Here is a 12,384-nt window from a genome sequence, read left to right on the forward strand (position 1 = left end):
TACTTCTTTATCTTTCATCTCTCTTCTCTCTTATTTTTCTCTTCAAGCTCGGTCCCTGCCACCCTCCACGCACACCAATGCTATCCACGCTCGCCATCGCCACTATCCTCCACGCCCAAATTTGCCATCATTGCCATTGCCACCTCTTGCCATGTCCAAATCTGCCATCACACCCACCATTGCCAATCATTTCTTTGTTTTGCGCTTCTACCATTTCTTCCTTCACCACTACCTTCCATGCCCAAATTGAATATATAATATGAGTTTTTTTAATTAGTTTTTCTTTTTAATGATATTTTTAAAATTTTGGATAAATTAATATTTTGTTATTTTATGATTTATAATTTTTTTAATATTTATATTGTGAGTAATATAAATTTCAAAATTAATGACGGATTTTAATTTGTAAGTAAAAATAAATTTATCGTGAAATTAATAGTTGAGTCAAATTAAAAATTACTTTAGAAAGTACTTTGTATTTTTAATGTATTATATATGATTAGATTATAAGTTATTTCTTGTATTATATTTTAAATGTTTTGAATTAAATTTATAATTTATTAATAAATATTTACAATTTACTTTGAATAAAATTTCAAAGTAAATTGTGAAATAAAATTTGGATAAATCAAATGTTTACAATTTAATTTGTGAAATAATTTTTTTTAAAAAATTTTAAAACAAACGTATTTTTTAATTTTTTGTTTTAAAAAATATTTTTTCAAAATGAAAAAAAAAGCGTTTTTAAATATCTCAAAATATAAAATTAAAAAATAAATTTAAAACTAAAAATTAAAAACTAAAACATGAAGAGAGTACGAGACATTACCAAGGTTTTGATAAAACCAGAAATAAGAACAGGTTGAGGGGGTCTTTAACATAAGCAGTCTGCACACTTACCTTGCATTATGCGATGGATGGTGGCATCGCCTAGAGAAGAAAAATCTGTGCAGGTAATTACCTCCATGCTAATCTGCCTAGCAAACGGCCAGTAAATTTGTAAAACCATAATGTATCACAAACAACAAGCGCAGCTTCATGTAACACTTTGTTTAAATGTGTTAAAAAGTTTCCACTTCTGCTTCTGTTAACATACAACAAATCATTGAGGCAGTTCATCAAAACTGTTACTTCTTGAACCTGTAACCATCAAACCGAGACAAACAAGAAGAGCAAAGAGCAAAGAACAGAAACAGAAAAGAAACACCGACACACCCAGCAAATATACACAAAGAACTTACGTGGTCAGATTCATAAATGAATTCTATTCACGGTGAGGTTTTGCCACTAATTAATCCACTAATATCGAAGATTAAAGGGATTACAAAAATACAAACAAAAACTCGCTTATTGTGTCGCGAATAAGAAGATAAATCAAAGTACATGATGCTCTAAAAAACCCGAGCAATCTCCTAACACTCAATCTCTCCTTTAACGCTCTCACACACCCATGATTTTCCCAAATAGAGCGATACAGAATTAGGGTTAGGGTTCTTGCTTTGTGATTTACGCAAGAGTCTTGAATGCTCTCTCTCACTCTCTCTCTCCCAACATGAACATTTATATATAAAGCAGAGAAGAAATCTAGGACATTGGATCTAGGTTAACAGGGGAATCAATGGCTTACAAATGATCATCATTTAAATAGGTAATACAACGCCACGTGTTGGTCATCAAAGCTGATGGCCTATAATAATAAAACAATTAATTTGAATCACATGAAAATAACAAAAACACTAGCTTGCAGTTGCAGGAAGACGAAAACAACAGCCAAGATAAGGAATGAAAAGCAAATAAATGGAAAATACAGCTTTGATACTTCGAATTCATTACTGGTAGCACCTGTAGATTCTCGGACACTGCAGGCTCTTTTAGCCCACGTGGGTTGTTGAGCTCGCAAGTGTTTTCTACAGATTTCTTGAAGATTGAAGAAACCAGTAATGCTTATGTTCTTCAAGAATTAACTGTGCATACCGGGGATGCTTCAGACAATCTGTCCCACCTTCCCATCCATAAGAGGACAATACTTAGCAGGAAGCTCACCATAAGTCGTACTAAAACTCTATGATGAACTACATGCAGCTTTCACAGGAGCAAATGAGGTTGAGCCCATGTCTCCTTACTGGATATGCCACAATCACGTTAATGTACAAGAAGAAAGAAATTTCGTCTGTGATTGACGAGAAGCTAAGACAGGATTGGTCCTACAATTCCACATAAGTCATATAAAGTTCTCCTCCATGCAGAAAAGATAACGTTGATATATTAGGACTAACTTATGCTGGGAAGCAGCTACATTAATAACGCGAAGCTTTGGGACAAATAAGAGTCATGACGCAGATCAACAAATATAAACGAGTTCTGGGTGAAATATAGAATGCTTAGCCGCTCCAGCACGCTCGTTGTTGAAAGCCATAAAAAACATGTGTGCCCCTGCACTGAGCAAGAGTTGCTCGAGCCTGCTGGGATCCTTGCATAAAATATCTCTACAGTGATTGGTATTACTCCAGAGGCCTGCAAAAAAAAAAAAAGGTAGTTCCGTTTAGAAGGAAGGAAGAGCAACTGGAAAAAATGTCAAGAGGAGAAATACCCAAGCATTGTGTAATTCTCAAGATCAAAGGCATCAGTTCCATGGTGAAAATTTACCTAAAATAACAATTCAAAATCACTGAAATTGGAAATCCATACGATCTATCAATTAACATTCTCCCCAAACTTTTCTAGTTTTGGGCATGCCCATATTATCTCAGTTGTCGAAGATGGCAAGGGACATCCAATTGTCTTCAATTTTGGCAGTTCCCACAGATACAGGGTCACTAAGTTAGGGAACTTAGATTCTGCTGATTCTTGTTCAAGTACAGCCTCCAATTCGTCACAAAACTTAATATGAAAAACTTGAAGGTTTGTTGGCACCTGGGGAGAAGAGAAAATAGTTGATAGCTTTGGACAACCATCTAGATACAGATGCTTAAGGTTTTGGAAGGTGCCTGTTTGCCAGTTCCCACAGTATATATGCTTGAGATTACCAGTACTGGAAACCCATAAGACCTCTAAATTTTTCAGTTTCATAATCTCTCCTTCCTCCTGTTCACAGAAAACACTCTCCATCTCTCTGCACCTTTCTATCCAACAGCCTTTCAGTTGCTCAAGGTTTGATGCCCCTAAATTGGATAATAAGCTTTTTAAAACATTATCGACCAGAAATACAGAGTCGGTATGACACAGAACATCTTCAAGGCCTTCGGGGAAATCATGGAATCCATGGATCTCTGTTGACCGTAGCATTTGAAAATCATAAAAATGTTTTGTTCTTAGGTAAGTATCTCTGAAAACAAAATCATCTCTCGACAAAGAGACAATTACTTTTCTATCTTGCACCTCAATGGGATGAACAACGAAATGGAATTGTGCATAATCTTTCTGCCACAATGAGGGGTCTTTCTTTACAAGTTGTTGAAATTGAGAACCATTAAAAGATGCAGAAGGTTGCTCATTACCGTCAACTATTGCAACTGGCAAAACAGAGATGCCCCAGCCACAAGGATTTTGCTCCTCTATATTGCTGCTACTAGCTCCCTGATTCTTCATGTTTGGCAGAAGAGAGATTCCAGTTGCAGGCAGATCCAGGACCGGAAGATTTGTCAACCAATCTGGCACTTCTATTAAGCATGGACAACCTCTCAGATAAAGCTCATTAAGGTTTTCGAGTCTTGATCTGGATGGTAACTGTTCAAGCTGCGTTCCAGAAAGGTCAAGAATCTGAAGCCGATTCATGTGCTCCACGAAATCAGCTCTCCTCAAGGATCTAATACCATGCAAGTTCAGCTCCACAAGTTTTGTTAGAGACCCTAATTGTGGAACATCACTCAAATCACTACAGTTTTTCAGCAAGAGATGACGGAGGTTGCAAAGTTTTGAAAGGTCGGGGACCACAGTAATCTTAGTTCCAGACAGGTCAAGCCTTAGAAGACAAGACATGTGCTCAAAGGACTTAGCATGCAGTTCTTTCAAAGAAGTGCAGTCCGAAAGATCAAGTGTCGCAAGATCTTTCACTTTTTGTATGCATTCCAAGGTTTCAAGCTCACGGCATCCTTTTAAATACAGATGACGAGGGCTGCCAATGTTAGCTGGAAGATTCTTAATTGGAGTTGCAGACAGATCAATGATCTTAAGGCCCTTAATACCTGCCAGGGACTGATCGTGGAACTCTCTAAATCTGCTAGCATTGGAAAGATCAAGAACTTGCAGAGAAGTTACAGCATTAATGCCACAGAGTCTATCCAACATCAAACATCCTCTTAGTGAGAGGTGAGTGAGCTTTTGCAGACCATTAAGTAGTGGTAACTTGGCAACCTTTGTTTCTGAAAGATTAAGCACTTGAAGTTCCTTAAAACCAGAAAGTTTCTTGTCTGAGATAAGAGCCAGAGATTTAGCACCAGAAAGATCTAGCACCATTAGTTTTGTACACTTGGTCAAACGTTCCAATTTTTCTAGTTGACAACACTCTCTAAGGATGAGCCAGCTTAGATTACTAAGTTCATAAACAGATGAGGGTAATGATTTAATTTGCAGGAAGGATAGGTTGAGGCTTTGAAGTTCGGGCATGCTCTTGAAAAATTCATCTGGGAATTGCCTGATGGAGCTTGGACCAGATATCTCAAGAACAGTCAACTTTTCAAATTTTAGGCCCCCTAGCCGGTCTATCTTCTCCAAGAAGTGACAGAATCTAAGGACAAGCACAGAGAGATCATGCATCGTGCACAAGGAAAGATATGTGCTCAGTGTGGGGTTGAGAAGGGCAAGAACCTGAAGTTCTTGTTGTGACTGAAAGAAATCAGAAGGAAATACTCTGTGGAGAGAATTTCCATCAAACAGTAAAGTACATAATTTCGCTTGTTTGTCACCACAAAGTGCTTCCATTGCGCCATCCTTTAGCGTCAGTCTCCCAAGGCCTTTCCAGTTTCCATCCCCGAACACATTAGCTAATCCCAGATTGGCTGTTCCACCAAATCCACGACGGTAGCAGTCATCTGAGTTCATTGTTGCCCTTTCCATGACTACATCATCCAAATTCAGTGTTGTTCTTTCGTCCATCATAACATAATCAACCTCCACTTCTCTCAGTATATGACAATCTATAAGCTCCAATAAAACCTGATGTCCCCTCTCATAAGCCTTGTCCATAGAATTGATGCAACCAAGATATCCTTCCATCATCCAGTAAGCTATTAATTCTTTGTAATGCACGCGTTGACGAACTTGGAAGAAGTGGCTACCACTCCAACAACAATCAATTAAAATTTCGTTGGGCAGCAAATCATATCCACAACGCAGCAACTGTCTTGTGTCATAGATTTTATTGCCAGGTGTTTCCTCCAGATAATGTCTCAACTTCTGAACCCCAGAATCCTGTTGGGCAAAGTATCTGATGGCTTTTTCCATCAGGATAATTGCAGCAGGCAAGGGTCTGCTAATGTCAATAAATTGTTCAGCTAAAACTTTGATACATGGAACCTCATAAACCACAGGCCCCAGTTTTTCGTGTAATAAGGCCTTGGCCTCAGCCTCTCCCGATAAGCATTTTACCTCAATTATCTTCCTGTCCTCAGCATCACTGCTGGGATTGTTTCTTGTTGTGATTAGAATTTTGTAGTTTTGTTGTGGAAGCTTCAACAAGGTTTCTAATTGACTGAAAATTTGTTGTTCACTCATTTTGCTCCCCTCATCATCCAACACTAGAAGAAGCTTCTTTCCTTCCAGTGATTCAGGCATCTGCTGTTGATTGTCCTCAGATTCCAGGAACCCTGTGATGGAATGTAGGGACAGCTGATAAACAATACTGCTACGAAGAGCATCATTGTCATATTCTCTACTCAGAAATACCCAGAGAGCAATGTCAATTTTGCCACTCTTTCTTGCAAGATTTGCCATCTGTCTAGCTGTCCATGTTTTTCCAACTCCAGCTTCCCCATAAAGAATAATACTTCTTACTTTGTCATCTTTTAGCAGTTGAAATATTTCTTTTTTCCTTTGCACCACTGTACTTGTGGCCATTGCAGATATAAGAAACTGCACTGCATATTGATTAAAGGATTAATCATCTAATTTCAACATAATGAAGAAAAAATAAGGTAAAATTGGTATCTTCAGAGATTTAAAAATCGGATGCTACAAGATTGCATCAGGCTAGGTCAGTCCTTGCATGTTCCAAAATTCACTACGACCATATTACTGTATCTATCCAAGCATTTGAGCGTTTGATACAGGACAAGTTTTTAGATTCTTGGGAATGTTAGGTTGGGAATCTACATTCTCATGTTTGGTATAATTTTTTTAAAAAAGAATCATGGGAAAATAGCATTCCTAGGATTTATTTTTAATCAACTTTTTCACAAAAAGATTTCCATTGGGTGGGGAGGGAGGGTTGGGAATCTTGGATTTTCATAGACTAGGGAAAGTTTTTTACAAATAAAAAGACTAAAACACTCTTTACCCTCTTATAACCCCATAGCCCTTTTACGATTATCTTTGCCATAGCTTCCTTCTTGCAATGCTCCTCACACGTCACAGCCCTCACAGTTTTTTGACTTCCTAAAGAGGTTGTGGGTCCCAATATTTTATATATTAGAAGGAATTTATCATTTTTAAATAAAAAATCAAATAAGGGTATTTTTGAAAAAATAACATGGATTCCCAAGAATGTTGCATTTAAACCAAATATAGGAATGTAAGATTCCTAAAAAAGAATACCCAACATTCCTAAGAATGTTTAAAACTAACCAAACATAGAATTGCATAAATCTTGGGAATCAAAGGTTTCCAAGAGCATTCTCAAGAATCATGAATCCCAAAAATCTAAAAACTTCTTCTATACCAAATGCCCTTAGTTCCAAATCAGTGAACCACAAGCTAAAATGCATGTTACTTAAGACTCACATGATTGATATATAATAGCCAGATATGCAACTTCAGGTTCTTTTATGGGTCAAAACTCCTGAAATCTGAAATTTTTCTTCTTTCAACTTCAGATTTTAAGATTATTAATAATAAAACAACAAACCAAGTATTATTCCCACTAGATGGAGTCAGCTACATGGATTCTAGCTTGTAAATAATCTCTATCTATCTAGCATTTATACAAACAAATACTCAATATCTAATTATAACTAACTTTTGTTCCATGGTTTACAGTTTCACAGAAGTTATCCAATATCCATCATTTATGGCTGAAGATAGAAGTCGCAAACTTTTCATGTACAGCTAACTGTTTCCATTATCTTTCTGTGAATATTTATGTATACATACATATAACTTTGCAAGTAAAATATTTTATTCAGACAAAAGAAATATAAAAAAGAATCTTGTCCACAAGCTACGTGTGAAAGACCTTGTGAAAACTTAATAAGTAACTATATGTGAGCCATTTATATGACAGAAATTCAACTTGAAGGTAATCCATATGGCATCAAAGTGGTCTAAAGTTCCAAAAAGGTAATCCATATGACAGCCTGCTAGACTGGCTGACCATGTTTTCCCTTTTCCCTCTGGAAAAGTCACTCAAACATCCTTATCACATAGCATCCAAGAAACATTAATGCTACACTTGGAACTAGAAAAGAACAGAAACGGAAATAAATGTTCTTTTACAAATTAAAAACCAAAAGTACATAAGTTCTGTTATTTTCTCGTCCTTTTCCTTTTCCTTTCCGTCAAAACATCCTTGTGCTGAACAGTGAGCAAGGCATAATCAGGCATGGAAGGATCTTATCCATTACTAGATTGATTCACCAGCTTATAAGATACAAACACCCTATATATATTATTTTATTGAACACCCTATATACTTGAGTAAATGATTTATAGTGACACAGAAAAAAAATGTTTAAACAATATATTGAACAAAAATGAAAAAGTTCAAAGCCCTTTCCTTGACCAACATGCAAAAAAGCAGAGCATAAAAATGAGAAAATCATTAAAATTTTGAAAATTGAATAACAATAAGAAAACACGTAGCATATATAGAATAGCTGACTCAATCAAAAAAGAGCTTTGTAAATGGACATATGAAATAGGAGAAAGCAATACAAGAAAAGGCTTGAGAATAGACCAGCAATTGACCCGAATTCAAATCCATATTTCTTACATCTCCCACTTGCACATAACGAGCTCATCATAGTGTTCGTATACCCATTATTATATACTCTCGTTTCTCTATAGGTTTCATACATGCAGATAGGTCATGTAACCAGCATACTTATTTTCTTTGAGAGTTCCTTGCTACATAACTGTTAAGTATATATAGCAACTCAAAAATTTTAGTTTGCATGCTATACCTCATATCCATCGAATCACATTTAAGTACATTCAGATCTCTATTTATTTAATCATTTGGTTAACATACTTTGTATTCACAATTATAATTTAATGCATAAAATATAATTGATAGACCTATGAATACAGTCAAATGTGAGACTCAAATGGTCTTCCCTTTCCATCATAATTCAGTTGCTTTTCTAGATATGTCCCATCTAATCAAACCATACATGATCTTAGGTAGTGCGGAAAATCAAGAAGATTCGGCTGTCAATATTACCAAATCCTTTAGCCGTCTTATTTGTTCTTTGTTACTAAATATAGCTTAGTCAACTGTTGTATTATAGGAAATAGAATATGCATAGCTGTGATTAGCAGTAATTAGCTCTATAGATAGTTTCCTATTCCTGTATAGTTTCTTAATTTCTACTATTTCCTAATCTAGGAATAGGTTGCATATATATAAATGGTTATACGCACCATTTATAAAATATACAGACACATTCTCTTATTCTTATATGGCATCAGAGCTTCCCTAAAGAAACCTAGCTGTTCACTAGAAGCCCTGTCCTTTCACCATGAGAATTGGGACATTCAACCTAATTATTGGTACCAACGGGGGTAGCACAACCTTGGCTTCTATGAACCTGACACCCATGAAGTTTTAAGGTACAAGAAGTATCCCTTTACGGTGAAAGCTGCTCCCTATTTTTATACATCCGGATCAAGCCAAACCCCATGAATGGGAACTTTTTCTTTTTTTTATCTGTTTTAGGTGTATTGCTGTAAACTTTTTATAATAATTTGTATCAGAGTTGCAGAAAAAATCCAAACAATATGGGACTGTTTAGTTGTGGAAAAAAGCCCCTGTTTTCTGGAAACTTTTCCCTCAAGAAAAATTGTTCAAAAGACAAAGTTTTTCAATTAGAAAAAAGAAAATTCAAATATCCAACTTTATGGTATGATATAGAAAACAGCTGCTGCATTTTCCAAGTAGACTTTCTCACTCCTCGCACAAACAACTGTCTGAATTTTGTAACAACAATACAGATGGCTTGCACTGTCTATCATCGTCTCCATACTTGTCGCCCAACTAAAAAGGTTCTTTACTTCTAATTCTCCAGTTTGGTTGGCATAAGGAAAGGATCAATAGAAGGTAAACAATAAAGGGGGTTGGGCATGTTTAGATCATCAGATTCGAAGAAGAAGGATAGTACTGATGGAGTAGCCAATCACAAGTCACTAATGTTTGGCTGTGATTTTGACTATTTCGAACATCTTTTATAATTTTCTAGAATGAATGGAAAAGTACTTTCAATGTTCCAACACTTGAACATGTTCTCAAATTGTTCTATGGAAAAGTAAATTTGGAGGTAAAGTAGTAAATTGGAAATTATTTTCTACGACTAAACAGGACTTAGGACCTATTTGTTTCTAATTTGTGAAGGCCCTCATTCTTCATTTCTTGTAATATGCAAAGCAATAAACTGAGAGTAAAACCCTAAACATTAGGACCCGTTAAGAAAAACTTGTAAAAGATTGGAAGAAGGTAGTTATAACAGAAGAATGATGACCAGTGGCTGGATTTACACTTTTCAAACGCACGAGGACCCTTAAATCTAGAATTAAAACAAGAACTACCACATTATCATGCATCTTGTCGAATCTGCTCAGGGCCCAAAGACTGCTAATAACATTGAAATGTATGTACATATATATATATATACAGGGAAAGGGAGAGAGAGAGAGAGGACCTGGACGAATAAGAGCACCTCCTCTTCTAAGGTCGTCAACTTTGGGATGGTATTCTGGTAAGAGTTATGCTATTTGTACAGATGGGCGTTTACAGATTGGTTTAACGGTGGGATAAATTGACCATTTTGCCCCTATTTAAAGTCTCTCTCTCTCTCCCCAAAATCTGCAGAACGGCTAACGTCTCTCTCTCGCAATAACCTGGAAGGGCCACAACTTCAAGTTTTGATAGATATTGACAAGCAGAATCTTGTGATGTTAAATATTGGACCATATGTAACATAAAAATAAGAACAATAATAGCAATAAAGATGAATTTTCTTGTGATATCTAATGAAACAAAATCATCGGAGTACAAAAATGAGCCTGCTCAAACAGACAGACAAATTATAACTGCTTGCTCATTCTGGCACTTTAAGTTTTGATAGATCAACAACTCATTCAGACCAACAACTTTCAATTGTCTCAACCACAAATTGTTTTCCTAGACAGATTATTGGTTCCTCAAAACAAGTTTCAGTTGACGAATATAGAAACACATTATTGATTCCTCAAAACAAGAAAACTACACTAAAAGTATACATTTTAAGTAACTTCAAAACACTCATGTTTTACCAAAGGGGGTCGCGGCTTGTCGGAGCAAGAGTGTGGCCGATGTTAGCTCCCGACCTGAGCTCGCAGCAGCACCACTGGTTTGTCAGAAACAGGGAGATCGGGGCAGGGGCAGAGACTGAGGAAAGCAGAGAGATCAGAAGGAGGCAGATCTGAATCGTCAAGCAGCAGTGGCCTTGCGGTGTTGATCGAAAAAGGGCATCGGTGGCCACTCGAGGTGAATCCGGAGGCCCTCCATGCCACAGAGAGATGGAGAGGGAGAGGTCGGTGACGGCGACGCCTTCACGGGGAGCTTGGAGGCGGTGGCTATGGCGATATCGGGAGAAGAATGGTGGCGCTACGGCTCGCCGTCAGGGAAGGGATTGTGGAGGAAGCAGCTTGTCCCACTTTCTGTGTCGCCGGTGGAGAATGGTGGCTTCGCCGGTGGTCGGTTGGTTTGGGTGGCTGCCGGTGGAGAAAGAGGGGTTTGGCCAATTTCCCCGTGTCCCGCCTTCTGTCCCCTTCTTTTCATTTAGATCTAATTTATCGCGATAAATTACTTTAATTTATATTTAAAATATCACTAATGTATCGCTGTATAAACCAATCTGCAAACGCCATCTATAAAATAGCATAACTCATTCTTCTGGTAAACGATGCCTTTAACTTTCATACTATAGATTTACATATGCCAAAGGTCTGCCATTGTTGATTATTTTAATGAGGCCGGGGCCCATTGTCTTAACCAGACAAGAACAGCGCCTAGGGAATACTAATTTAATTTAAAATAATTATACTTGTGTAACGGTTAAATTATGTGCCCCAATTTATTTGGGGCGAGGAATTTGTTAATTAATCATAAATAAAGATAATTATTTTTAACTTTTTTAAAAAATATATATTTTTAATCTTTCAAACAAATTAATTACATTCTATAGTCATTTCAAATAAACTAATTATACTCTATAGTTATTTTTTTTTCAAAAAAAAAAAAACTTAAACTGATAATATAATAGGATCAAAATTGATAGGATCAAAAAGTTTAAATAAAATAGTAAATTTGTAAAATTAATTGACAAGGTGTTTGGCTTATCGGCTTACTCTTTTAACTTATAAGTTACTTAGCTTTTTTTATTACGCGTTTGTTAAAATATAAAAACTTAAACGCTGCCAAACTTATAAGTTATTTTAGCAACATTTTTCAAAATTGCTAACCCAACTTTTCAATTAAGTTCTTGGTAACTTATTTCATTGAACAAGTAAAAGATAAATTTGTTCTCACACAACTTCTTAATTTTCAATCTACCCATCTCCTTTATCTAACTGCCTTCTTTGTCATCGTCTCCAAACCCATCCCATCCTCGGCACTAGTCGTCTCGAGCCTCCATCATCACTTCCTCCATGTATGTTGCCATTGTTTAGCTCTTCCATGTATATCGTCGTCGTTCAGCTCCTTCATGTTCATCACAATCATCCTCCGCCAGTGTCTCCATTGTCTACCGCTTCCTCTCATTGGCCACCTCTCTGTGAGTGTATATATATATAACATATATATTATATTAGTATATTTTTTAATAATTGTATATAATTTATTAATGTATAATTGTAACAATTTTATCAATTGGGTATCAATTTATAATTTATTTTTATTAAAAATTAGTATTTTATGAATTTTATTTGTGTTATAAAACAACATGTCTATTTTCGTCTTTTTGATAAGTTTTGATA

General features: G+C 36.2%; 1 protein-coding gene across 5 annotated transcripts; it reads right to left on the bottom strand.

Moving 5' to 3' along the window:
* Positions 1-1,599: 1,599 nt before the first annotated feature.
* LOC127795156 (putative disease resistance protein At4g19050) lies at positions 1,600-11,192 on the bottom strand. 5 transcript variants are annotated; one of them, XM_052326646.1, is made up of 4 exons: positions 10,681-11,192; positions 10,068-10,266; positions 2,647-6,069; positions 2,366-2,514 (listed from the first exon to the last, which is right to left on the bottom strand). In XM_052326646.1, exon 3 carries the CDS (start codon positions 6,052-6,054, stop codon positions 2,695-2,697), a length of 3,360 nt encoding a protein of 1,119 aa, XP_052182606.1. In that variant the 5' UTR covers positions 6,055-6,069; positions 10,068-10,266; positions 10,681-11,192; the 3' UTR covers positions 2,366-2,514; positions 2,647-2,694. The 5 variants fall into 5 exon arrangements, with proteins under 5 accessions (XP_052182609.1, XP_052182606.1, XP_052182605.1 ...); XM_052326645.1 differs by having other exon boundaries at positions 2,647-6,074; XM_052326649.1 differs by lacking the exon at positions 10,068-10,266 and having other exon boundaries at positions 1,600-2,514; positions 3,498-6,074.
* Between the last annotated feature and the right edge of the window lie 1,192 nt (positions 11,193-12,384).

Source organism: Diospyros lotus, chromosome 2 (assembly GCF_014633365.1).
Source record: "Diospyros lotus cultivar Yz01 chromosome 2, ASM1463336v1, whole genome shotgun sequence".
Taxonomy (NCBI): domain Eukaryota; kingdom Viridiplantae; phylum Streptophyta; class Magnoliopsida; order Ericales; family Ebenaceae; genus Diospyros; species Diospyros lotus.